Source organism: Tachypleus tridentatus, chromosome 13, assembly GCF_004210375.1.
Source record: "Tachypleus tridentatus isolate NWPU-2018 chromosome 13, ASM421037v1, whole genome shotgun sequence".
Taxonomy (NCBI): domain Eukaryota; kingdom Metazoa; phylum Arthropoda; class Merostomata; order Xiphosura; family Limulidae; genus Tachypleus; species Tachypleus tridentatus.
Window position 1 is genome coordinate 107,705,248 of NC_134837.1, and position 25,041 is coordinate 107,730,288.

Consider the following 25,041-nt stretch of genomic DNA (forward strand, 5'->3'; position numbering starts at 1 on the left):
TAAATTATCTCCTTAATAAAAAAATTATGTTTTAATTTCATTGCTTTTATTTTTCTCTTTCCAGAATTAAAAACAATTTATTTGAAAGAACTTCGCAATTTAATATGACATAACGTATTAATTAATTATCTCAGGTTATAAATCTTGTACCATGGCCTAAAAGTTAGCTTTTTGATAATCATGAGCTGAAATTTAATTTTTGCATCAACATTTACTAAAAGAGCGTTGTTGAATATCAATAATCGTTCTTTCACAAATGTACTCTTACTTTAATATCTTCATTAGTAGTTAACGATAAATCCAAAATGGCACACTTCTTGTAAGTTCTTCAAATATTTGGTGTGGAAAACCATTTTTAATAATTTCAAAAGATCTCTCTTTCTTTATTATTGCTTCACTCCAGTGTTGTTATGTTTAATTAAAGTAGTCAGGAATGGATACAGAGCGGGAGATGGGGGATGCAACCCCTCACTGGCCATACCAAAATTGTGTACGATTACTTATAACTTGATATTTCAGAATAAAATCAATAAATGAGAGTTCATAGTCATATATGTTTCTTTACTTTGTTTCTAAATTAATTCCATGAAATTTACGTTGCAGTAACAAGAAGAAGTTTACTTGGGGTCGGGTTAAAGTCACTGTTACTTAGGCGATCATACCCCCACCAAATAATCCTTTATCCACCCCTGAAAGTAGTCTATACGTTTTGCATCATTATATAATTCTCTTTGATATTTTCTATTTTATTAAGTGGCCTAAAATAATTGCCAATTAAAAAACTCCTTGTATTTGAAAACTCAGATTATATAGCCCTAGTAAAGTCAATATCTTCGCTGTCGTTTTAATGTCTTCAGTTCTAATAGGTTGCGGTTCATCCCTTACATAGAAATCCACTCCACCCAGGTTAGTCTATTATTCTTCAATAGCTTAAAAACTGGAATTTCTAAATAGCTGCTGTTATCAATGTTCGCCGCATCACACCAGGTTTCAATAGTTCCCATCATTCCGTAATATTTCATTTAAAATTTTACGTTGAATTTACTTTTAATTTTTCCTCTAATATTCCTAACATTAAAGTAGAAACAAGTTTTAACTTAAATCTGTTGTGTTCATTTTTAAGTTCGAGAAGCTTATCTATAAAACTATTATTTATCTTCTTATGCTCAAAATCATCTCTTCTTGATCGTTGCTTCCCTATCAATTTTTTTAATTACCAAACACCCTCATCGTTGCGCAAACATTCTGTTATCTAAATTGCAAAGTTTCTTGATGACGAGAAACCCACTTGAAATAAAAGTGTATGTCAGAACGGCTGGTATGGGTATTAACACGTTTATCAATAAGAAGAGAACAACGTTTCGATCTTCCTAGGTCATCTTCAGGTTAACAAAGATGTCAGGAGACTTTGTTGATCTGAAGATGACCTAGGAAGGTCGAAACGTTGTTCTCTGCTTATAAATGAAATTGTTAATGCCCATAACAATTGCAAAGTTTCAGTTATGTCGAGAAAACCCACTTGTAGAGAAACATATAGATGTAAAAACGGCTTGTTTGGGTTGAGAACATTTTTTACGTAGATGTTTGAATATGTAATTTTATATTATTTATTTTATTATTATTATTTATTATATTATTTTTGATATAGGTATAAAGGTGTTCCTTTGTATTGGTTTATTTTGGGCTTGAGGTGTTGTATAAGTAAGGCTTCTTTAATTTTGCATTTGTTCATGTTTGTTTCTTTATTTAGTATTTGAGTGTTTTCTATGGTTATGTTGTGTTTATTTGACTTGCAGTGTTCGAAAACGTGTGAAGGTGACTTTTAAAGTTCTTTGAATCTGGTTTCCATTTTTCTGCTTGTTTCTCCAATATAAAAGTCGTAGCAATTATCACATTGTATTTTATAAATAATGGTGGTGTGGTGTTTGTCAGTGTAGTTTTTACATAGTATAGACCTCAGTTTTTGTCTGGTTTTGAATAAGTTTGGTATTATCTGGAATGTCATATTTTGTTACTAGTTTTTGCCAAAAGTTGTTTATTTTTTCTGCTGATGTCGGGAATATATGGTATGCAGCAGTATATGGTTACGTTATTTTTTGATTCGTGAAATATATTTACTTTTGTTGGTTGATTTTGCTTTCTGTCTTGGTGTGTGCGTATAATGTTTTCTACAGTTTGTGGAGGAAACTTATTGATGTTGATGAAGTATTGTTTTATTTTGTCTAATTCGTCATTAACTTTATCTGGTTTTATGGCTGTGTTTATTTGGTTTCTTAATATGTTTCATTGCTGAGTCCCAAGAAATGTATAGTCCAGTATGGGTGATTTTTCGGTGGATTTCTGTTTTAAATTGTGTTTCGATTATTGTTATTTTGAGGTTAAGAAATGATATTTGATTGCTTTCTTGTTGGGATGTATAGGATTAATGTGATTGAAAAAAATAAGTGTGTGCTTTGTAGATGTGAATCCCGCAACCATGTCATCTACATATCTGTACCAGTATAGTGGTGGATGTAATGCTTTGTTAATTGCTTGTGTTTCAACTTGTGTCATAAAAATATTGGCTAGAACTGGTGATACTGGGTTTCCCATGCTTAGGCCATTTGTTTGTATATAGTTGTGGTTGTTGAACATGAAGTTTGTCTTCATCGTGGTGAATTCTATGAAGGTTGCTAATTGGTTGCAGGGAATGTCTATAGATGGGTTATAGTCTTGGATATAGTCTTCCAAGGCTATCTTGCAGGCTTCAGCGGTTGGAACTTCTGTAAAGAGAGATATAACATCGAAACTGGCCATTAAGGCTTTATGATTAAGTTGATTAAGATTAGACTTGAAATTAAAAGAGTATTTGATGAATGAGCTGGCTGATGTTACATATTTGGCTCGATCCTCTACGTAAAAAAATTTTCTCAAACCAAATGAGCCAATCGCAAAGTTTGATTTAAACTCATCACCAATAACAATTAATCCTAATATTTAACCAGTTCTTACGATGAAAGTTTGACCAGTATTACAAATAAAGAAATAATAGCTTTTGATTTTGTTTTATTTTGTGGAAGCTAAGTTTGTTAAAAAAGTAAAATAAGAAATTCACTCCTAGCGATTAAATGGAACAGCAGTTAAGCGGAAATATGGTTTTATTGATGACGTTATTTCCTTTTGTCACGTTGTCGTATTTGTAACTAGTTGCTACTGGTTTGCTGTAGTGAAAATTAAATTTAAAATCGATAAAAACCTCTTTAGCAATGGGAAGTAAGTCAAATTATATTTAACAAGATGTAATTACAAGTAAAATTACTATTTACCAATATTAAAACATAATTTTTACAAAGTTAATCCGATTCTTTTGTACATATGGTTCTCAACTTCAAATTACATTTACAATAATGAATCCAACTCTAACCCTTGTACTACTACAATTTATATAACTAGGCATCCTACTCCCAGTACTAATTATAATTACTGTGTTAGGACTAATATCTATAGTAACTCAATAATTACATTTTCTCTTTGGTAAAATCTTGAACACACAGGATGAGTTTTCATATGATGTATTTAACTTCTTAGCTTGGAACAAAACTAAGATGTTTAATAAAACTAAAATTAAATTGAAAAAATCGTACGAATCAAACGGTTACTAACTTACTAAGTCACTCAGGACGGCTTAATGTTGCACTTCTAAATCCTTATCTGTTTAGAATCTATATATCTTGTATGATAATGCTTAAGGTATAGTAAATGTCTATATGAATAATTATAGTACAAATTTAGCGGTAATTGTTTAAGTCTTAATAATAAGATTTAAAATAGTCTGTGCTGTAGTTAAAGCATTAAACAGTTTTAAGTTGTAAGGGCAGCTTAAGTTTTTCATTATTGAGCATTTTAGTTTTGTTTTGAACTATTATGGAAGAAATAACTTCTTAAAATTAAAATTTTAATACTGTGTTATTAATAAAACTTTGAATTATAGATCCTCTGATTTTTTGAAATATATAATTGTTTATTTTACTTAGTTATAAAAAATATTGAATAAATAATTCATAATAGTGAAATAAAAAGTTGTACAGGATGGCCTGTAAGTCCCTACCCATCCATATGTTATTATAAACAACATTATAATACTAATGATGAGTTGAAGGCAGCTGTTACTGCAGCATTTGCAACAATAATCACTGCTATGTTGAGGAAAATGTCTCGCAGAACATGTCATTGCATAATATTATGCAGTGAGAATGAGGGGAAAACACTCAGATACACTGGATACATAAGATATATGGATGGATAGGGACTTACGGTCTACCCTGTATATACTTTCAATAATTATTAATAGTTACTTAATTTACTGATCAAAACACATGATAGTTATGTAGATCAGAACTAAAAAAATTTTATAAAAATATATATGTAAAAACAGCTGGTATGGATTGAGAAAATTTTTTAAACATTTTCTCAACACATACCAGCCGTTTTTACATATATATTTTCTCTACAAGTGGGTTTTTTTGTCATAACAGATTAAAATTTTATAAGTAATTAAAACTAATTAACAAAAGCCAATTCTATAAAACAGTTTTTAACTGCATCATATCATGAATCAACACACAAAACTACAGCTTGTTATAATTAGGTATCAGTATCACTGTAAATGGCATTTAGTTCCAACATTAGCCCTCTCTCTCTCTCTTTCTCCCTTTTATCAGTTCTTTCTACTTGTTTCATGACTTCAAATGTTGCTTTTGACAAACAGTTTTGCGAAGAATCTATAACAAAAAATATATCCAAGTACTGCTTTTCAACTGAACAAAATAAAACACATACTTGCCAAATGTAGAAACATATAATACAATCCATGTATAAAATAAATACATTACAAATTCTCAAAAATAAAAAAATTAGTATACTTTTTAAATTGAAATCTTATTCTAATTATACTTATTGCAATAGAAATTCAAGTTGTTTTTTTTATAATTTCTTATTCTTACATGCTTATCCTCTGCTGGTACAGCAGTAAGTCTACAAATTTACCAACACTAAAATCACTTGTTCGATTCCCCTCAGTGGATTCAGCAAATAGTTTGATGTGGCTTTGCTATAAGAAAACATGCACACACTTAAATATTTTTTCTTTTCTGCAAGTTTTAAGAATTATTTTCATGGTTTCACAATTCCTGTTGATCTTGCACAACCAGATAATTTGGTTTTCTTACTACTATCTGTTTAAAGTGGTACCAAAATAATTTCTAAAATATATTTTTAAATAATCCTTAATGTTTTATATCACATTCCTTAGAAGGGTAAAACATGAACATGTGTTTTTTTTAGAATTTTAAATTTTCTCAGAATACACTTATTAAAATACTTCATGTAGTGTTTTTGAGACATCTGACACAAAATATATGTAAATTTATCATTAATCTTAAATTCTGTTTCACCAATATGTAATTCCCTATAAATTACACATTCTAGAAGATACATTACATTCTTAAATTGCAAGTAAATGAGTTATTTATAATAGTAAAATTCATTGTTATTGTTTTGGTAGATTTCATGTAAGCTAAATTAAATTTTATCATTCTTGGATACATCTTTCAGTATTTCATCTACTATTCCTTTCAGTTGGATTTTAACAAACAAAATACCAATAAATGTGTTTGAACAATGAGTCACAATAAAAGTATAATGTTCGCTTTATGTTCATTAATATCTCTGTTTAATTGCTATTTTTTTTAATAAAAAATGTCCTTAGCAACTTTAAAACCTCAAAACTTTCTCCAGATGGTGACAATGAACTAAAAATTTGTTTGGTTCTAATTATCAATCATCTTTTGTCTTAGTAATGTATAATTTGGAAACTTCAAAATTTCTCATTTTTCTAACTGGAGGTCAGGTTGTAAGGGCTTGCAGAAAATTTCTGACAATATAATACTGAATACTTCAACTTCAGGTATTTTAGAAGAAAGAACACATTTTTATTGTTTCTTCCATGTGACATATTTCTGTCTTCATGGCAACATTTAATCAAATTTGTTTTATGTTTTTAGATGTATTTAATGTAGATGCTTCTTTATATTATAGAGTAACCAAGGAATACTTTTACATTTAAAATACAAATTTATAATACATTGATTCAACTTCACATTCAGGTTGAAGTACAAAAGAAAGTGTAAAGTTTATTTTCAGTTGTCTACACATACATTTGTATGACATGTATGTTTTATTTTTCAGTTAAATTTTTAGAAGTTATTAAGCCATTTTGTGGCATTCTTCCTGAAGTTGCTAAACCTGAAAGAAAGGTAAGCCAAATGTTTTGATCTACTAAAGCATTCAGTGATACAAGGTATCAAGTTTTAACATTTAATTTTATAAACTTTGAAGATGGTGTTATTGAAATTTCTGATTATTTATATATATGTTCTAAACTATATATAAACTACATTTAAGTAAGTTGTTCATTATAGTTAATTAACCCTTTTGCACTGAGTTATGATTCAAAGGCCATGTCATTGCATTTGTTGACTTGCATTCAAAATTTTAATGAACTACTATTTTCTGAATAAGTTTGAAATCAAATTGTGGATTATAATTCTGACTTCAATATTATATTAGGTTGTCCAGAAATAAATGTCAGAATTCTCACGATGAGATTTAGAAGATGAATATTGAGTAACTTATCATTGGTTGGCTGGTTGGTTTAATCTGACATTTGTCACTTACAAGGTTTCTTAATTGTCTGCTGTTTCAACTCTACTCAGAGTAAGTTTTGCAACCTCCAAGGCAGCACAGACAAGAAAAACTTTCATCTGACATTCCTCTATGACTTCCAACATTAACAGGACATCAACCAATTATTTAGCCATGGATCTGCTACTGAACATACAGTTCAGTGTTGGTTCCATAGGTTTTGAAATGGAGATAAAAGTCTTGAACACCACAAAGATCATATAAGGAAGCCATCCTTAGACAAAAACACACTGAAGGAAGCAATTGAGACAGACTCTTGCACAACAGTATGTGAGCTTGCAGAAAAGCTAAGAACAAGCAAATCAAACATTGCCAACCACCTGAATGTGATTGAAAGGATGAAAATATTGAATAACTGCATTTCACACAAATTGACTGAAGATCAACAAAATTGGCATTATGAGATCTGTCAAGGATGATGCTCCAAAAATTAAACAAATAGGGAATCAAGGTTCCCCAAACCTTTTCTCCACATATTTTCATTCTTCAAGCACTTTGAAAACTTTTTGAACAATAAAGGATTTTAAAACCAGGCAGCTGCAGAAGAAGTTTTCAGGGAGTTCATTGACCATAGAAACTCTGATTCCCACATCAGGGGCATAAACAGCATCATTACATGTTGGCAAAAGTGTGTTTAAGCTAATGGTGCTTACTTTAATTGAAGCATGTTTTACAACTCTGGTTTATACTTTTCCAAACTTTGCAGTCCAAACATAACATTTTTTTTTGGACAACCTAATATATAAGTTAATTTAAAAGTAAATATTAAAACAACACACCTGAATATAGAATTTAGTAAGTCACATGGTATGTTGAATACAGCATTGTTTAAAATTAGATATTTCTGATGTCAAAATACCAAGTCTATAATTTCATACAAATTAGGAACTCAATTTACTAATATTGACAAGCTAGGATATAAAATAAGAATCTCTTATCTTTTTATTTTGCTGAGATATGACTTGTGTACAGAATCAGAGTGGCCTTGTTCAACTCTTCCCATTTTTGAAACAACCCCTTATATACTCTTACTACCAGTCAACAGCTTTGAATATCTCCAGAGTGGTTTTCTCAGTCATTTTAATCTTTAAAATCTACCATGTTCTTTTGATCCAAGTTTCAAGGAGGTGGATTGTCTTTAGTCTGTTCGAATTTCATATTTTATAAAATCTAAATACATCTTAGTTACTGAGCTCAATAAAATATAGTGGAATTCTATCATATCATGTAATTAGTTATGCTTTTTTGGTTATTCAATTGTATATATAAAACCTTAAAAAAAATTTATTATCTTCCACGTGCAAATTTTTGAAAGGCTTAACCTGTGTCCAGCAACAACTGAGTACAAAGGACATATTGAGAAGAATCAGTTGCTTGCTTTATTTCGTGACTTATTGTTCTGTATTTAAGAAAAATAAGTTTAATAATTTGTTTCTAAGTAGTAATAATCTATATACATATATATAATGTATAATAATTGCAATGACTATATTATAAAATACTAGTTCACAAAAACACAGCCAAGATGGGGAAAACTAAAGATCAGTTTGATATTACTAGATATGTGACCAGAGTGCACATGTGCCATGTCAATGCAAGTTATGTAATGGGTGGTGGGCATAACTGGAAGGTCAGTGTCATAAAAAATAATAAATATATATGTTCATACACAGTGTTATGAGGCTTAAGCTATTTAGACTAAACATTAGTTGTTTTTTTGTATTATAATATGTAGTCATTCTAGCGAGAACACAATTTATATTTCCTTTATATTTTATTGTGGCTACGAAATTGGTTAAGTGACAGACCTCTTGTAGTTAGAGTATAGATAATAACAAAATATAAACTGTTATCAAAAATAAATGTGAAATGTATTTGGGAGGTTATTAGAGATTACACAAATAATACTTCAGATTCTTGGGATGAAGAATAGTTTTTAATCATAATTTTAAATCACTTTGCACTTGGACTATTACCAAAACTGACTGTTTTCAAAACAAATCTTTAGTAAAAATATTTCATTAAAAAATCTGATTTTTGTATACAAAATACTTATAACATTTACTAAAAGTCTGCCAACCTTTGTGAAGATACACGTGCTGTATCAAAAGTTATATTGCAAATAATTAATGTCTATAAATGTGTAGACAAATTTCTGTATTATACTGATACTGCTGCATGAGTTAATAACAAAATATTTGTTTTTATGGGAAAAGTGTTAATTTAATATGTTGATACTGGAAGGGGAAACTGTTAGAAAGGCTTGATCTTTGTTTTCAGTCTATACATAAAGAATTATATTGGTTTTGGGGATTCTTGTGTGACCCAATATTGGGTCTTCCCATGGCAATATACATTATTCAGGTTTATTGAATCTTAAGATTTGGGGTAATGCTGTATTTTAAAAGTCAGATTATAGATAAAAGTACTGTCTACATACAAAACAGATATTTTAAAATTTTCAACTTTCTTGTGTACTTAGGATTTTTGTTTTTTCAGGTAACATCTGTACATTTGCCTGCATTATTAATAATTTATAATCATTTTCCAAGATAAAGCTGTCATCAGTTGATACTTTAGAAAATATGTTAACTTTTAGTTGGCTAAAAGGTATCAATAAAAATTCAAATCCTTAAATAATAATAATTTGTGTGTGTATATATATATATATATTTTTTTTTTGTTATCTTAAGGTATACATTGTGTGTGTGTGTGTGTGTGTGTGGTTTTAAGGTATAAGATAAACAAATTTCTGTATATCTATAAAGAAAAAAAAGGAAAACTATATCTGTATTTCGAGTTACTGTCAGATGTAATGGTTTTAACTTGATCTTAAACTAGAAATATCTGAGTCGTGAAACATTTGATTTGTCAGAAACATAAAAAAATTATAGTGGACTCCAGAACTGTTGGTAGTTTTTACCACAACTGGAGAATTTAAAATTTTATCAACAATTACATTAAAGTATTTCCTTTTGTTTGTTTTTGTTTTCTGAAACAACACTGGTGTTTCTTGCCAGAAGTTTCATGTTCTCTGTTTTGTCCAGGTGAAAACATGTTTATGTATGTGCACATGTATTTATTTTTTTTAATTATTCTAGAGCTGAAAATCATACTTATAATATTTCAGATCCAGTTCAGAGAGAAAGTTCTATGGACAGCTATTACTTTATTCATATTTTTAGTGTGCTGCCAGGTAAGGTATTTTTAAAAGTATAAACATTCAGTGTTTAATTGATAGCATATTAGTTTCTAATTATAACATATTTTTGACTCAAAAAATTAATAATAAACATTAATTTAAAAATTATCTGTAGTGATGCTTATGGTTTAGCATACTGATTGGGTTACCAAATTTAGTTGTTTTGACCACCTAACACTTTTATGTGTAAAAATTAATGTCTGTAATTGAACTTTATTGTAAAACTTTTTAATCCTTTTGTAAAACAGACACAATTATAATTGTAGGTACACATATTAAAAACATAATTTATAAGCTTACCAGTTGTTTGTTTCAGTATTCCTTCTCCTTTTATATATATACATGGATTGTCTTAATAACCAACAGTTTCATGTTTATTGTATATATGAGATAATAAGGGCACAATTTGGGAGCAACTACCACTTTTGGGTGCAAAATTTTCTGCACTCAAATTTGAAAAATCATATCATGAAATGGTTAGGCCAGAAATAAAAAACATATCAAACTGTTGCATATAAAATGTTGGATTTTTAAAAGAAAATGTGAAACAGGTATATCTTTTTGTTGTTTAATTTATTTAATCAAAATAAGCTCCTTTAGATTCAGTACATTTCTATTCTGCCAATAAGTTGTAAGTGTATAAATGCCATCTTCAAATAATTCGATGTCCTTTGGTGCCTTCAAAAGCAATTTCAATTGGCATTTGGTTTTCAAATGTTTTTTTTCCCTTAAAAATGTCCAAATGTTTAAAAAAGTGATAATTTTTATGAGAAAGATCTGGTAGATAGGGTGGTTTAGCAGTTCATTTTTAAGGTTTGTGTCACCAGAGAGACATTTCCTAAATCAGTGCTGTGCTGTGCACTCATTAGCTGTGCCATTACAAATGCACGATTGATACTATGAGATGCTGTTGCTGCATTGTAACCAAGCTTAAACTTGCACATGAAAAGTACACAAATGTCAATGTTATCCATGATGATAAAAATTAGTATAAATATGATTTAGTTTCTGAAATAAGAAATATAAAGCGAGCTTAAGCTGAACCAAACAACAAACTAAATTATCATGACAAATTTACACTAATGCTTCTCTTTCAACCACTAAAATAGTTTCAAATTTGCACATGGAAATCCAATATTTCATATGTAACAGCCTAATATAATGTAAAATAAATAATGATGATAAAACTACAAGAAAAAAAATATGCTTGAATATTTTCTCTCTGTGGTGTTTTTTTGTATTTTACCTTAAAACCAATCTGAGTAGATGCACATAAAAGTAATGTAATATTTAAAAGTATCTATTAAATTTGCTTGTTTTGAGTACATTCTACAACAACATAGAATTATTTCCATTTGATTGCCACTGCCCAATTTAATTTTCTGTATTAATCTTCCAGGATAGCAATTGTTATCTTTACTCTCTCCACATGAGCTCAGTCAGTTTGACCAATCATAACCTCTCTGTATTCATTTAGCCCTTATAGAATTAATATTTCAAACCTTTAATGTAGTGTGTATATCTTCACAAACATTGGCATTCTTTCAGTTAACATTATAACTTTTGCATATACAAAAATATTTTTAATGAATTATTTTTAATAAACTAAAATATATTGAATATATTTAGTATTTGTTTTGAGTAATACATATGCAAAGTGATTTTCATGTCAAGAATAAAAATACATATTTGTTTTCTCTATCATAACTCTAGAAGATTTGTCAATTTGACTGACCTCATAATCCATCCCTTTTAAAAAAATCAAGATAAATCGGTATTACCCTCAAGAACTTAAAAATTATACACTGTTAAATTATGGGTTATTTGTCAAACTTTTATGCTATACCAATTGTATAGCTTAAAGAAAAAGTAGCTTAATAAAAGTTTGAATGTAAGACACTAAAACCTTGTGTTATGTTCAGTAAAAACATGTTCAAAACATATGAATGAGAATACTATTAACAGTTTCTAGAGTACAAAAAAAATTTAAATATTTAAATTGGTAAGTTGTTGTTGTTACTCTTTCTTTACAGATCCCACTTTTTGGAATTATGTCATCTGATTCAGCAGACCCATTTTATTGGATCAGAGTAATCTTGGCATCAAACAGAGGAACCCTTATGGAACTGGGTATTTCACCCATTGTGACATCCAGTTTAATTATGCAGTTACTTTCAGGAGCAAAAATCATTGAAGTTGGTGACACCCCAAAAGATCGAGCATTGTTCAATGGAGCACAAAAACGTACGAGACTTTTAAAAATGTTTAGTGCCAAAGCCTTTTCTGTCAGATTTATTTGAACTGGTCTATAAATAATGCACATTTATGACTAATCAATGTTGTTTAATTTACATTTGAAATAATTTACTATATAATCATGATTTATTCTTTGTGTTAATCAAAAACACTTTCTTGCTGTGTCATCATATCTTTAGCATTTACACATTATTACAAGCATCACATGAAATTAATGATACTCCGAGGATAAAGGAAACTGCATGTAATTCTTATAAGAGTTTCAGGGTACTCTGTATTCCCAAGTTATTGATGCAATTTCAGAATTTTTTTGAGTATTTGTGTAATTAATTTCTATAATGTTGGAAAGAGTCATGAATTCTCTTTAAAATAGTTGAGAAATTTTAAATTCCTAAAGTAAATGTTGCACCAAATATACAATTAAATGATTGGTTAGGACATTTTTCATATTAATAATTTTTAATTCTGCTATACTTAAATGTTGTGAAAAAGAAAAACATTTTTTTCTAGTTTGTAGACTAAAAAAGTTTAGTACACCCTGCATCTGAGGTAAGAAACACCTTAAGATTCTCAGTGTTCAATAAGAGGACTAGTATGTTACAGTTCTCAAGCTATCATTTGGTGTGAATATGATTTTTATACCACCTAATTTGTTATTATCTCCATATTGTATATACTTCCAGTTGAACAAATTGTGATGCGAGTTTGAAATCTTTAACATATTGTCATGAATTCTGGAAGGAAAAGCAGAATATATGTTCTTAGGATTTTCGTGAATTCTCCAATATTTTCCTGTATGTGTGGATTAGTACTAAGAAACACCAAAGTAATTATAAATGTCATCTCTTACATAATATGATCTCATAAGTTATTATATTCTAAGAAAGTATGCAGTGACATTTCCAAAACTTGTAAAAATTACATTTTGTATTCAGGTTATCTTTTTTCATAAACCAGACAGACTGCTTAGAGAAACATCCTCAAACTGTGTGAATCATATTTATACGTATAAACTCAAATGCTTAGATTCTAACATCAAATTATTTTAAACCAAAAATAACTTCAGCATCCTGTCTAATCAATGTATTTTTTTAGTGAAAGGGATATGTTTGACACATCATTCTCTTATATGTTTTAATATGCTTCACATAATACAGAAAAATATTCATTCGTAAAGTCATGATTTATATCCGTTCTCACACTGGCCTTTTGAATCTGCATTTTCCATAACACAGAACAAGTATTAAAGTGTTTTTAAGCAAGTTATCTGCATTGAGTGGCTACATCACATATATACAAACAGATACATATTAAAATTTTGAGAAATATGAGCATGTGGTATAAATATATTTCTGCTGTGTGGCATGTGAATCTTGTATTAGCCAATTAAATTGACCCACAGTTGTTATGTACTTATGTATGTAATTGTTTTTTTTGGTTTACAGTTTTTGTGTTCATGCATGTTGCTTGCAACTATTTTTGTGCTTATGATAATGCATTTGTGCTTGCAATACTGGGTTATCACTAGGGTATTAGAAACATTGTTCATTGCAGATTTTGAAATGTGAGAACTGTTTGATAAGGTAATGAAGATCATTTCTATATATTACTCTTAAATTTTTGTATCCCAATTTAATGACCATATATAAAAATATATTTTTATCTTGTTGAATATCTACTAATACTTTTATGTAGAGATGACATGAAACTAAATTTTTGGAAATAAATGTAAAACCTACCTAATTCAAAGGTTAGATATGCTGCACACCATCTTTAGGTGCTATATAATAGCATTACCTGAAAAAGAATATATAATTTCACCTCATTAACCCTTTTGCAAAAAGTCAGGGTTCAAAGGTCATGATATCATGTTTGTTGACTTGCATTCAAAATTTTTATTGAACTATTATGAATTTATGTCAAGTTCAGAATTAAAGTGTAGATTGTAATTCAAACTTTAATATTAAAAATGAATTAATTTCTTAATTTGAAAGTAAACATTAAAAGAACACTTAAATATAGAATTTAGCAAGTCACATGGTATGTTGAAGACAGCAGTGGTTAAAAGTAGATATTTCTGATGTCAAAATACTAAGTCTATAATTTCATACAAATTAGGAACTCAGTTTACTAATATTGACAAGCTAGGATATAAAATAAGAATCTCTTATCTTTTTATTTTGTTGAGATATGACTTGTGTACAGAATCAAACACAGTGGCTTTGTTCAATTCTTCTCATATTTTGAAACAGCCCCTTATATACTCTTACTACAGTAAGACATGAATAACCACTCAACAGCTTAGAATGTTTCCAAAATGGTTTTCTCAGCCATTTTAATCTTTGAAAGAGCTAATACATTCTTTTCATCCAAATTTCAAGGAGGTGGATTGTGTCTAGTCTGCTCAAAGTTTCATATTTTATAAAATCTAAACACATCTCAGTTACTGTGCTTAATAAATTATAGTGAGATTTTATTATATCAGTGTAGTTAAATATGTCTGGTTATTCAACTGTATATATATTTTAAAAAATTTTGTTTGATATCATCCACGTGCAAAATTTTAAAAGGCTTAGCAACCTGTGTCCAGCAACAACCGAGTACAAAGATTCTAGTGAAAAGAGTTAATTGTTCTATATTTAAGAAAATTAAATTTAATAATTTATTTCTAAATAGTAATAATCTTATACATATATATAATGTATAATAATTGAAATGTGACTGTATATTACTAAATACTAGTCCACTGAAACACAGCCAAAACAGGGAAGACTAAAGGTCAGTTTTATGTTACTGGATAAATGAACTGAGTGCACTTACACCACGTTAGTGCAAGTTATGTAATGTTGGGTTGGCATAACTGGAAGGTCAGTATTATAAAAAATATATATGTTCATATATATTGCTAATGAGACTAACTACTTAGACTAACATTTGTATTTTTTGCATTATAAAAAGTAGTCATTCTAGCATAAAAAGCATAACTTGTATTTATTTTCTAATATTTTTATGATGGTTATGAGACTCGTTAAGTGGTGGACCCCACATATAGTATAGAAAATAAGATAAAATATGAAGTCTTACTGGAAACAAATATTTAAATGTACTTTGGAGGTTTTGGAGATTAGGCAAATAATATTTGAGATTTTTGGGATGAAGAATAGTTTTTTTAATCATAACATGAAATCACTTTGCACTCAGACTATTATCACAAACAAATCTTTAGTAAAAATATTTCATTAAAGAAGCTGACATTTTTTGTGCAAAATACTTGTAATCTTTACCAAAGTTTGTGAAGTTTTGATGCTGTATCAAAAGTTGTAGTGCAAATACTTAGCATGTGCAAATGTGTAGGCAAACCCATATATATATATATATATTATACTGAGTCCATTATGAAAGGGTTAATTTATTTGTCCATAAAGTAACACCAGATAAGACTATTTCATTACATAGGAGTCATACTTATAAAACTTAACTTTGTGTACATGAATTTTAAATGTACAATGTATTTCAACTCGCAACCTAAAAAGTTAAAATTACAAATTATTTGTAAGTGCTTGTAGTATAACTTTAATTAAAGGCTGTGGCCTCTAGTAACAACATATTGATTGGTTACAAACACAGAGTGGATCATTTGGACCAAGCATGTGTGTGAGGAAATATGTATGCTTTTAAAGCTCTGACTTTACTGAGTGTATTTTATGAAATTTGGCAGACTTTCAGCAAACAAAGTCTATTGTACAAAAAAACTTATTTTAAATAGTGTCTTTACAACAGATTTGTATGTGAATTTCCAAAATCTTTACTTAGTCAAGGTAACTTTCATAATAAAAGTAAAAATACAGTTTTTATATGTCATTTCCTAAGTGAATATTGAAAGGGTCTTGTTGGTATAATTTTGTATTTTATATCTCCCTTCTTTTCCCTAATCTAGCACTAACTGGATAAATCACCAATTTACAGTGAGATGAAAGGTTAAAAAAAAATGTATGAAGTAAAATGAATAATGTAATTTTTCCTCTGTACTTACTGCTGTGTTGATTAGAAAGTTTCTTATTACTAATGCTTATAGTTTCAACTGTTTACATTTGTTTTCAAATTGTGTATTATTTTAATTTTATTGTTTTCTTACTATACTTAAATGCAGTGGAGCAATAAATATACTACAAACATCACATGAAATGAATTTTATACTTAAAAGTGAGTTAATAAATTTTAGACATTTAGTAAGCTAAGCCTGTATTTGCATAAATGTGTATCCGATAACTATAAATTTACTAACTATATTTTAATGATATATAACAAACTTTTAGCGAACATTAAGAGTCTCTTGTACACAAAAAAAATAACTTTATACTCTTTTGGCTACTTTTACTAAAGTGTGTATAATAGTGAGTAAAAAATATATATTAACAAGAATTTGTAGTACTTGCTGCATCCTCAATCCCATTTGTACTTGAGTAAAGTATTGATATCTTTCTATTATAAGTTTTCTTGAGTCTTGCAAATTTGAGATGTCAAAAGAATTTAAAATGTACATCTAAGAACATAAAAAATACATTAGTTACTAGAGTTACTGTAATTTATTTGGCTTTCTGAGTAGCTATTTATAGGTTTAAAATATTCTATTAGATATATGATGTCTGCACACAAAGAAACTGTGATAATCAGTTTTTCTACAGCTGACAAATAGCTGTATTTAGTATTATGTAGAAGAGAATTTGATCTTTCTGTTGGTTTGAAATGTGATCATCAGCCATTTGAAGTTAATTAGCAAAATAATCTCAAAAGTCAGTGAGATAGGAGGAAGGAAAATATATATGTAAAAATGGCTGGTATGGGTTGAGAAAATTCTATGTATAGGAGCGAACAATGTTTCGACCTTCTTCCGTTACCTCTTTCTTTCTTTGTGAACCTGACAATGATTGAAAAAGGTCAAAACGTTGTTTGATCCTCTACATAGAATTTTCTCAATTTATACCAGCTGCTTTTATGTATATATTTTTCTCTACAAGTTGGTTTTCTCATCATCACAGATAGAAAGAAGGCTTTTGTAGGTTTGTCATATATATTGATATCTTGGCAAAACAAGAAAGTAGAAGGCATACGTTTTAAGTTCTTTCTTGTTATTATATTTTGTTTCTGTTTGTAATTGTATAAAAAATTCAATGGAGAAATTAGATCTGGAATGCATAACATGGCACAAAAAATTAAAATTGAGAATTTATTAAATTTCTTTTTCAAATTTAGAAACTGAAATTCAGGGTATATAAAATTTAAACTACAAACTATATTTTTCTGTCAAATTTATTGACATACATTAATAATAAAATTGTTTAATTAATTTTTGAATTTACTACTGTAGAAGGTTGTGACATGCTGGTTTGAACCCATCTAAAGTAAAAGGAGCTAAATACTTAATGTACGGAGAATTTTTCACGGTACTTCAAAGAATTTTGACCTCTGCAAAGATGATTTATTCTATGGTATTTTACAATATGTAATTAGAATTATTCTGTATTTTTATTACCATTTACTGGAATCACTGGTTAAGAATCAGTGCTGTTGTCTTGTGCAATTTATAGTCTACATGTCCTTTCAAACTGTATTTTGTTTAAATAAGTTATGTTACTATGCTGTCTGTGTTATTAGGTTTTATAATTTGATTTTGATATGTTTTGTAGTCTTTGGTATGGTGATAACAGTTGGACAAGCCATTGTGTACGTGATGACTGGTATGTATGGAGATCCTGCAGACATTGGAGCTGGAATATGTCTCTTAATCATCATCCAGGTAAAATGTTATGTTTTTTCCTTCACTTCTATACTCAGTGATACAGCTTTCCCATGTACATTTGTTGAGGGTTATGCATGTGTGATGTTACAGGAATTTTCCTAACATTATTAGTCTGAACTTCCCTCTTTCATCCTTCAAGATCTTGGACTACTTGAGAAACTCTTCCATTTAAGAATTAATATGAATTTTTAATAATAGCTTAACCAATAAGGTGCCTTTCTTCATTTAAACATTGCTGTTTGTAAACAAAAACAAAACTTGTACATCAACAAAAATAATCATTTATTGCAATAAATAAAATTTTACTGTGACTGTTACTTTCACCTATGTCAAGTGCACTTTAAAGAGAATACTTCTACATGTGTCAAGAATCCCCTGAAAACATCTTGTGGACCCCAGTTTGAAAGTCACTGTAATATTACAAAGTGTATACATATTTACAACACAGTGTATGGATCTTAGTGCTATTAAATGTTACCCAATCATATGCAGAATGTATAGAATTATAAACTTAAAAAAAAAAAACCTTTAAAATTAAACTAAACACCTTTGAAGCATAAATGTTATGTACAACTAATGATAATTATATGCTACAGCAAGAAATATATTCCATTATAATTAACAGGTACATGTATTTTTTTAAAAAACAAAAGTACCTTTAAATATGTTTAGTACAGTTTTAATGTATTTAATGGAACTTATAAAGTTCTATAGATGTAAAATTATAGGTGAAAAGTAGTAAACTTTTCACTGGACTACTCACGTGGAAGACATGTTTATTATTTTTCTATATTAATTTTACTCTTGTTGTTGGACTTTCTTTAAATATTGAATGAAATGTAAAAGTATGTAGTTAATTTCTTAGAAAGTAACAAGTTGAATTAAACTACAGTAACATGTTTTCTTCTAAAATACTCTAAACCCTTGTGTTAAGCAAAGATCTATTTTATTATTCAAAATTTTGTATAGTTACTGGACATTATGGTGCTTAATATGTTATCTTTTTCAAAAAATATATCAAGAACCGTATTCGAAAACTAAAGATTAGAAACTTACAGACTGCTTTTTTATATAATAATATGACAAAAATACATAAGGAAAGTTTTTTTATATAATAAGATGACAAAAATACATAAGGAAAGATTTTTTTATATAATAAGATGACAAAAATACATAAGGAAAGTTTTTTTATATAATAAGATGACAAAAATACATAAGGAAAGATTTTTTTTATATAATAAGATGACAAAAATACATAAGGAAAGATTTTTTATATAATAATATGACAAAAATACATAAGGAAAGATTTTTTGTTCTAAACAAATTAGTTTTTTTGTGGAAATATTCAATATCTTACTTTAAAAATAATTTATTTTTTCATAAGACAAACTTGAATTTTTCTTTAGCTTGTTGTTGCCTTCTTGATTGTTCTGCTGCTTGATGAGTTGCTGCAGAAAGGGTATGGTCTTGGCTCTGGAATATCCCTCTTCATTGCTACTAACATTTGTGAAACAATTGTGTGGAAAGCCTTCAGCCCTGCAACTGTGAACACTGGACGAGGTGAGATTGATGTATTATGTAATTCTATTTGATGCAATCCTCCCATTACCTTATGTGAGAAAAAAAACAACAGTTTAAAGTAATGTGTTAATAGCTTATGCTGTGGTTGGTTTTTATCCAAATAATATGAATCTTCTACATTAGTATAAAGCCCACAAAAGTATAGGCAGATATGCTGTGTCCACCAGTAGTAATTTCAGTCTAATCATTATTCCTAGGAATGAAATTACAAATGATAAAAATGTTATAATAAGAGAGTTTTGGCAGTTTAAGGATACTCTATGTGGATTATTGTAGAGAAACTCCATTTTTCGGTAGAAAAATCCAGAGATTCTGGATAAGTAACTTAATAAAAGTAGTGTGTTAATAAGAGAAGTATTTGAATTCTCAAATTCTTCAAATGTTAAGTAACTCAAGGTCTGTTCTTTACATGACATACTACAACCTCAGAGGTATTCATGTTATATTCAAAGTAATAAAATAGACAATAGTACAAAGTGGCCTTGGTCATTATATAGCAACTCGGAAACCTTTGTGTAGGAGAAATGGTAAAACCAAAATGTTGAAATTACCACAAGCTTCAAACAGTGGGGTGAAAAAAAGCTGAAGAAGAGTGCTTTTGTGAGCTGCATCAAAGTCATTGATATTCATGCATACAAAATTTATGGCACTCTGACTTTTGGCAGTTTCAAGCTCATTTTTTATGTATAATGTCATTCTCTCAGAAACAGAACTTGTTGGGCATTGGTTCATCATTTAGCTAAACAGTGATCTAAAGCATGCAGAAAATTGGATGAAACAACACTTGAAACAAAGATCAGTGGAAACATTACCATGTCTTGGTCTGAACACAGTTCTATTACAAATATTATTAAGGCTGTATGGGCTTGTATGGAAATTGAGATCCTCAAATGGCAATCAGACAACTTGGCTTAAATATGGCAAGTAAAGCAGGATACTTGGAACAATATTTAATAATCTTATAGTTGCATATAAGCAATATTTGCTGCTCTGTTTAAAGTAAATACAAAACATTACTGGAATGTACAGTTGATTTGTGTTTCTTTTCTATTGTTAATAATAATATAAGTACTAATGATAAAATGATAATATAATTAGCCACCTTTTATTTGTGACTCCTATGCGTGTGTTATCTTTGCAGTTTAATAATTGTCATTACTATATTTGTATATACATGTAGACTTAAAAGTCAAACTTGAGGTGTGCAGAGGTTTTTATTCCTTTATAAATATAGAATATTTAAATAAAATTTTTAGTAAACTCTACATATAAATTGTTTTCCAATACCAAATCTTTTAATCTAGCCAAATTATAGCTGTTAGTTTGTCCAAACTCTGAATCTGAGAATTTGTTATTCACAATCCACTGCTTAAAAATGCACTCCAGCGAGGACTGGCCGTAAATAAGCTTTAGGAATGATGGTCAAATTTCATTCTTTGTTCAGCTGGAACAGTCCAAGAGTTGGTGGATCATGCTTTTTACTACTTGGCTTCCCTGTAGTCTGTAGTTAAAAATTAGAGAACAATATGCACAGACATCCCTTGTGTAGCTTTGCATGAAATCCTGAAACACATGTCTTACAAGTCATTAAAATAGTTGTATTTAAGGTTAGAACATTTCTAACCATTCTATTTATTTTAATATTCCTATTCTGATATTAAAGACTTTACTTAAGGTATTATAGTAATCCCAACTTAATCTTGTGTTTTTGGAGATAATTTATTCGAAGCCTTACAATAGCTTTCCAGCAGAAAAATAAGATTTGTTTTAACCCTGTTGTGATGGGCCATGTCATCATGTTTGTTGACTTGCATTCAACATTTCATTTAACTACTGTTTAATGAATTTATATCAGTTTTTGTGTGTCATGCGGTATGTTGAATGCAGCACTGGTTCATAATAAATGTATGTGATGTCAAAATAGTAAGTTTATAGTTTTATACAAATTAGAAACTCAAATTACTGATACTGACAAGCTAGAATATAAAAAATAAGAACATCTCTTGAGATGTGGCCTATTTACTGAATCAAACATAATAGCCCTGCTTGCCTCTTCATTTTTTTGAAATAGTCCCTTATGTATACTTCAATATTTGGCATGTGAATAACCAGTAGAGAGCTCATAATGTCCCTGTAGTCACTTTTGAGCCATTTTAAAGTGCTACATAAAAAATTATTTTACTTCACATCCCCCACATGCAAAATTTGAAAAGTTTTAGCAACCATTGGCAAGCAAGAAACAATTACAAAGGCCATTTAACTAGAAGATATAGTTGTTTGCTATACTTATTTATTTACTGTTTTATATTTTAAGAACTCACTTGTAAATAGTAATACTCTGTGTACACGTATATAATAACTGAACTGTGACTATATTCTACCAAATACAAGTGCACTATAAAGCACAGGCAGGTCAGGTCACTTTGTAAGAATTAAAGGTCAATTTAATAATACTGGATACAGCAAGATGGGTATACGTGCGCCACATCAATGCACTTTCTGAAACGTTAGCCAGGCATGACTAGTAGGTCAATATAATAAAGACAATAAATATATTATGTATAATGTTATGAGATTTTAGCTGTTTAAGCTAAGCATCTGTGTTTTTGTGTTATAATTAATTTGTAGTCATTTTAGAATTAAAAAAAGCATAATTTACATTTATTTAATTTTTATGGTGGTTACGAAGTCAGCAAAATTTATGAACTCCATGTAGCTGGGTAGAGAAAATAACAAACAAAATATAAAGTTTTACTGAAAACAAACATTTTAAATGTATTTAGGAAGTTTTAGAGATTACACAAATAATATTTGAGATATTTGGGACAAAGAATAGTTTCTTAATTGTAATATAAAAATCACTGCATTTGGACAAGTAACAAAACAGGCTCTATGTTCACAAACAAATCTTTAGTAAAATACTTCATTAAATAATCTGATTTCTTTCGTGTACAAAAGACTTGCAGTCTTTACAAAAAGTCTACCTAATTTTGTCTTGAAAAATATAAATATTAACCTGTATGTATTATACTGAGCGTGTTATGAAAGGGTTAATATGAAAACAGTATTTCATCAAACACTTTAAGCTGCTTGAATGTTTGAAGTATGTACATAACAATGCAGATAAAGTATGTTTTTTGTGACTTGACTTTTCAACATTTGTAAATCTACAAATGTTTTAAAAAAATATTGGGCTGTAAAGCTGATAAACATTGTTCTTAAATTTGGAAGTATTAACAATTAGATTTTGCACAAGTAATTAAAATCCTGGAAAGTCTTGGAATTAACAAATTATTCTGTTCTGAAAATTCTGGAAATTTTTTTTTTATCATGGGATCCTGGAAAAAGGCTTGAAAGTATAATTCCATTACTCCCACATCTCATGTTAACTGACTGCAATCTGTATCATAATGTTTGTCTCAGTTTTGAAAACAACTAATTTCTAGGAAGTGTGACACAAAATTGTTTTAAAGTTTTCCTAATTCCTTATTCACTACAAATTTAAAAAAATTACCAATTTTTCTAGCTTAAGTTCTTCATTAGTTATTGCCTAAAATTCATTAATAAAAAGAGAGAGATATGAAAACACAATTGGTCACAGTATAAAAAAATGAGTGTAATGATCCTAATTGACATGTACAAAATAGTAAAGACAATCTGTTAGTTTATAACTGATTAGGTCAACCATTTTTGATGCAATGATCAGTCCAGGCCAAGATATTTTGGGGACAGTCAGGGCTGTAAGTACTGTATCCTGATATATGCTATTAATATTAATTTGTTGATGTGTTTTCTTCCAATATTTGTTTTTTCTTTCAGCTCTAAAATGAATAAAAATGTGTTAAATTTATCGGTATAGTTTGTGTTTTCATACTAGAAAGCTTACACCTGAACACCTTGTTGATATATAAAGGTTTATTTAATCCACAAGGTTTCCATGTTTTTGTTAGATGGAATTACAAGAGTCAAATTAAAAAGTATTTAAAAATAAATTGAATGCAATTCTGTGACAAAACTACAAGATATATAACATTTTAACTATACACAACAATATGAGAATGTCTTGGTAACAATGTGAGAGAGTGAAATAAGTTAAATTTTGTGTTTTAATTATTGTGTATATTTCAGCAACAGGTAAAGTTTTATATACTAATGAATAAAATATTGGAAAGAAACTTCATTTTTTAAATTAAAAGTAACTTAATGTTTTTATTTTTGGCCTTGACTTGCCCTTCATCCTTGACCTGATAGTGTGTTAGTAATGTGAATTGTGGTTTCTGTACCTTTAATCTGATAAAGCATTAATAGTGCAAACCATGTTTCCTTTGTTTTAGGAACTGAGTTTGAAGGAGCCATCATTGCCTTGTTCCATCTGCTAGCTACCCGTCAAGACAAAGTCCGTGGTCTGAGAGAGGCTTTCTACCGTCAGAATTTGCCTAACCTGATGAATTTAATGGCTACAGTCTTAGTTTTCGGAATTGTTATTTACTTCCAGGTCAGTTGAATTTCTGAATATGACAGGTGTTTGTTTGGCTGTACAGTCAGGGAAGGAAGAAACTATGGATAAAATATATGCACACATACACTATTGAAGTGAAAACACATGCAGCTTTCAGAAGATAGTGGTAGCAACATCTAGACAGTGTGATAGAAGCCACAAAGACTGAAGCTTAAACTCCCTGCTTGCTTTAATCTTGTATTGTACAAACATCTTATCATTTCAGTTCAAGATTTGTAATAAATTATTGTCTAAAAACAATCATTAGCCATTGGTTATAAATATTCATAGCTAAATTAAGCAACTCCAACATATTCTGAAGTTGGTAAAATAAAGATAGTTATTTATTTTGCAGTACAATATGTATATAAATATCTTATCCACAGTTTAGTAGAATTTATCTTTTTATAATATTTGTGGGATTTTCATTAATCTTTCTACACATTTCAAATCCAATTTATGATACTAAAATTTCAATGGCTGGCATTTGTTTAAGCAATGAGCAGTTAGGAGTGAGTTTACTTAATAATTTTGTAGTATAAAACAAAATACTTGAATAAATTTGAAAAATGTCCAAAAAACACACAAACTATTTATAAGTACATACTGTTATAAATGGATGCTGTATTGGAATTATTTAAAGCCTTCCCAACACACAACATCTACTTGTTATATTGCCTTTCTGTACAGGTGGGTTATGTGCACATTTCATTGGATGTGATAAGGTTTATCTTTTTCGCTACCTATATTCATCTAGCCACCTAACATTGTAAGATCACCAAAGTAGAATTGTTTTAAGTTCTGTAACTATATTTTAATTGTAATTGTAAACAGAATCCAATGTTTACATGTAAAGTACAATATATTTTCAAACATGTAATAACTACCCACAATCACTAAGCTATAATACAGCATTACTAATTTAACAGTTTAAACAACTTATAAATACATAGTGATGAATAT

The 25,041-nt window shown here is 28.9% G+C and overlaps 1 protein-coding gene across 1 annotated transcript in view; it reads left to right on the forward strand.

Annotated features, from left to right (window-relative positions):
• Positions 1–3,131: 3,131 nt before the first annotated feature.
• The window catches only part of LOC143240053 (protein transport protein Sec61 subunit alpha), a 28,823-nt gene continuing 6,913 nt past the window's right edge, over positions 3,132–25,041 (forward strand). The window contains exons 1-7 of the mRNA XM_076481875.1: positions 3,132–3,252; positions 6,226–6,293; positions 9,872–9,937; positions 11,977–12,187; positions 17,887–17,996; positions 19,406–19,559; positions 23,915–24,075. Of these exons, the coding sequence (XP_076337990.1) occupies positions 3,246–3,252; positions 6,226–6,293; positions 9,872–9,937; positions 11,977–12,187; positions 17,887–17,996; positions 19,406–19,559; positions 23,915–24,075 (777 nt within the window). The 5' untranslated portion in view covers positions 3,132–3,245. The remainder of the gene's footprint in view (positions 3,253–6,225; positions 6,294–9,871; positions 9,938–11,976; positions 12,188–17,886; positions 17,997–19,405; positions 19,560–23,914; positions 24,076–25,041) is intronic.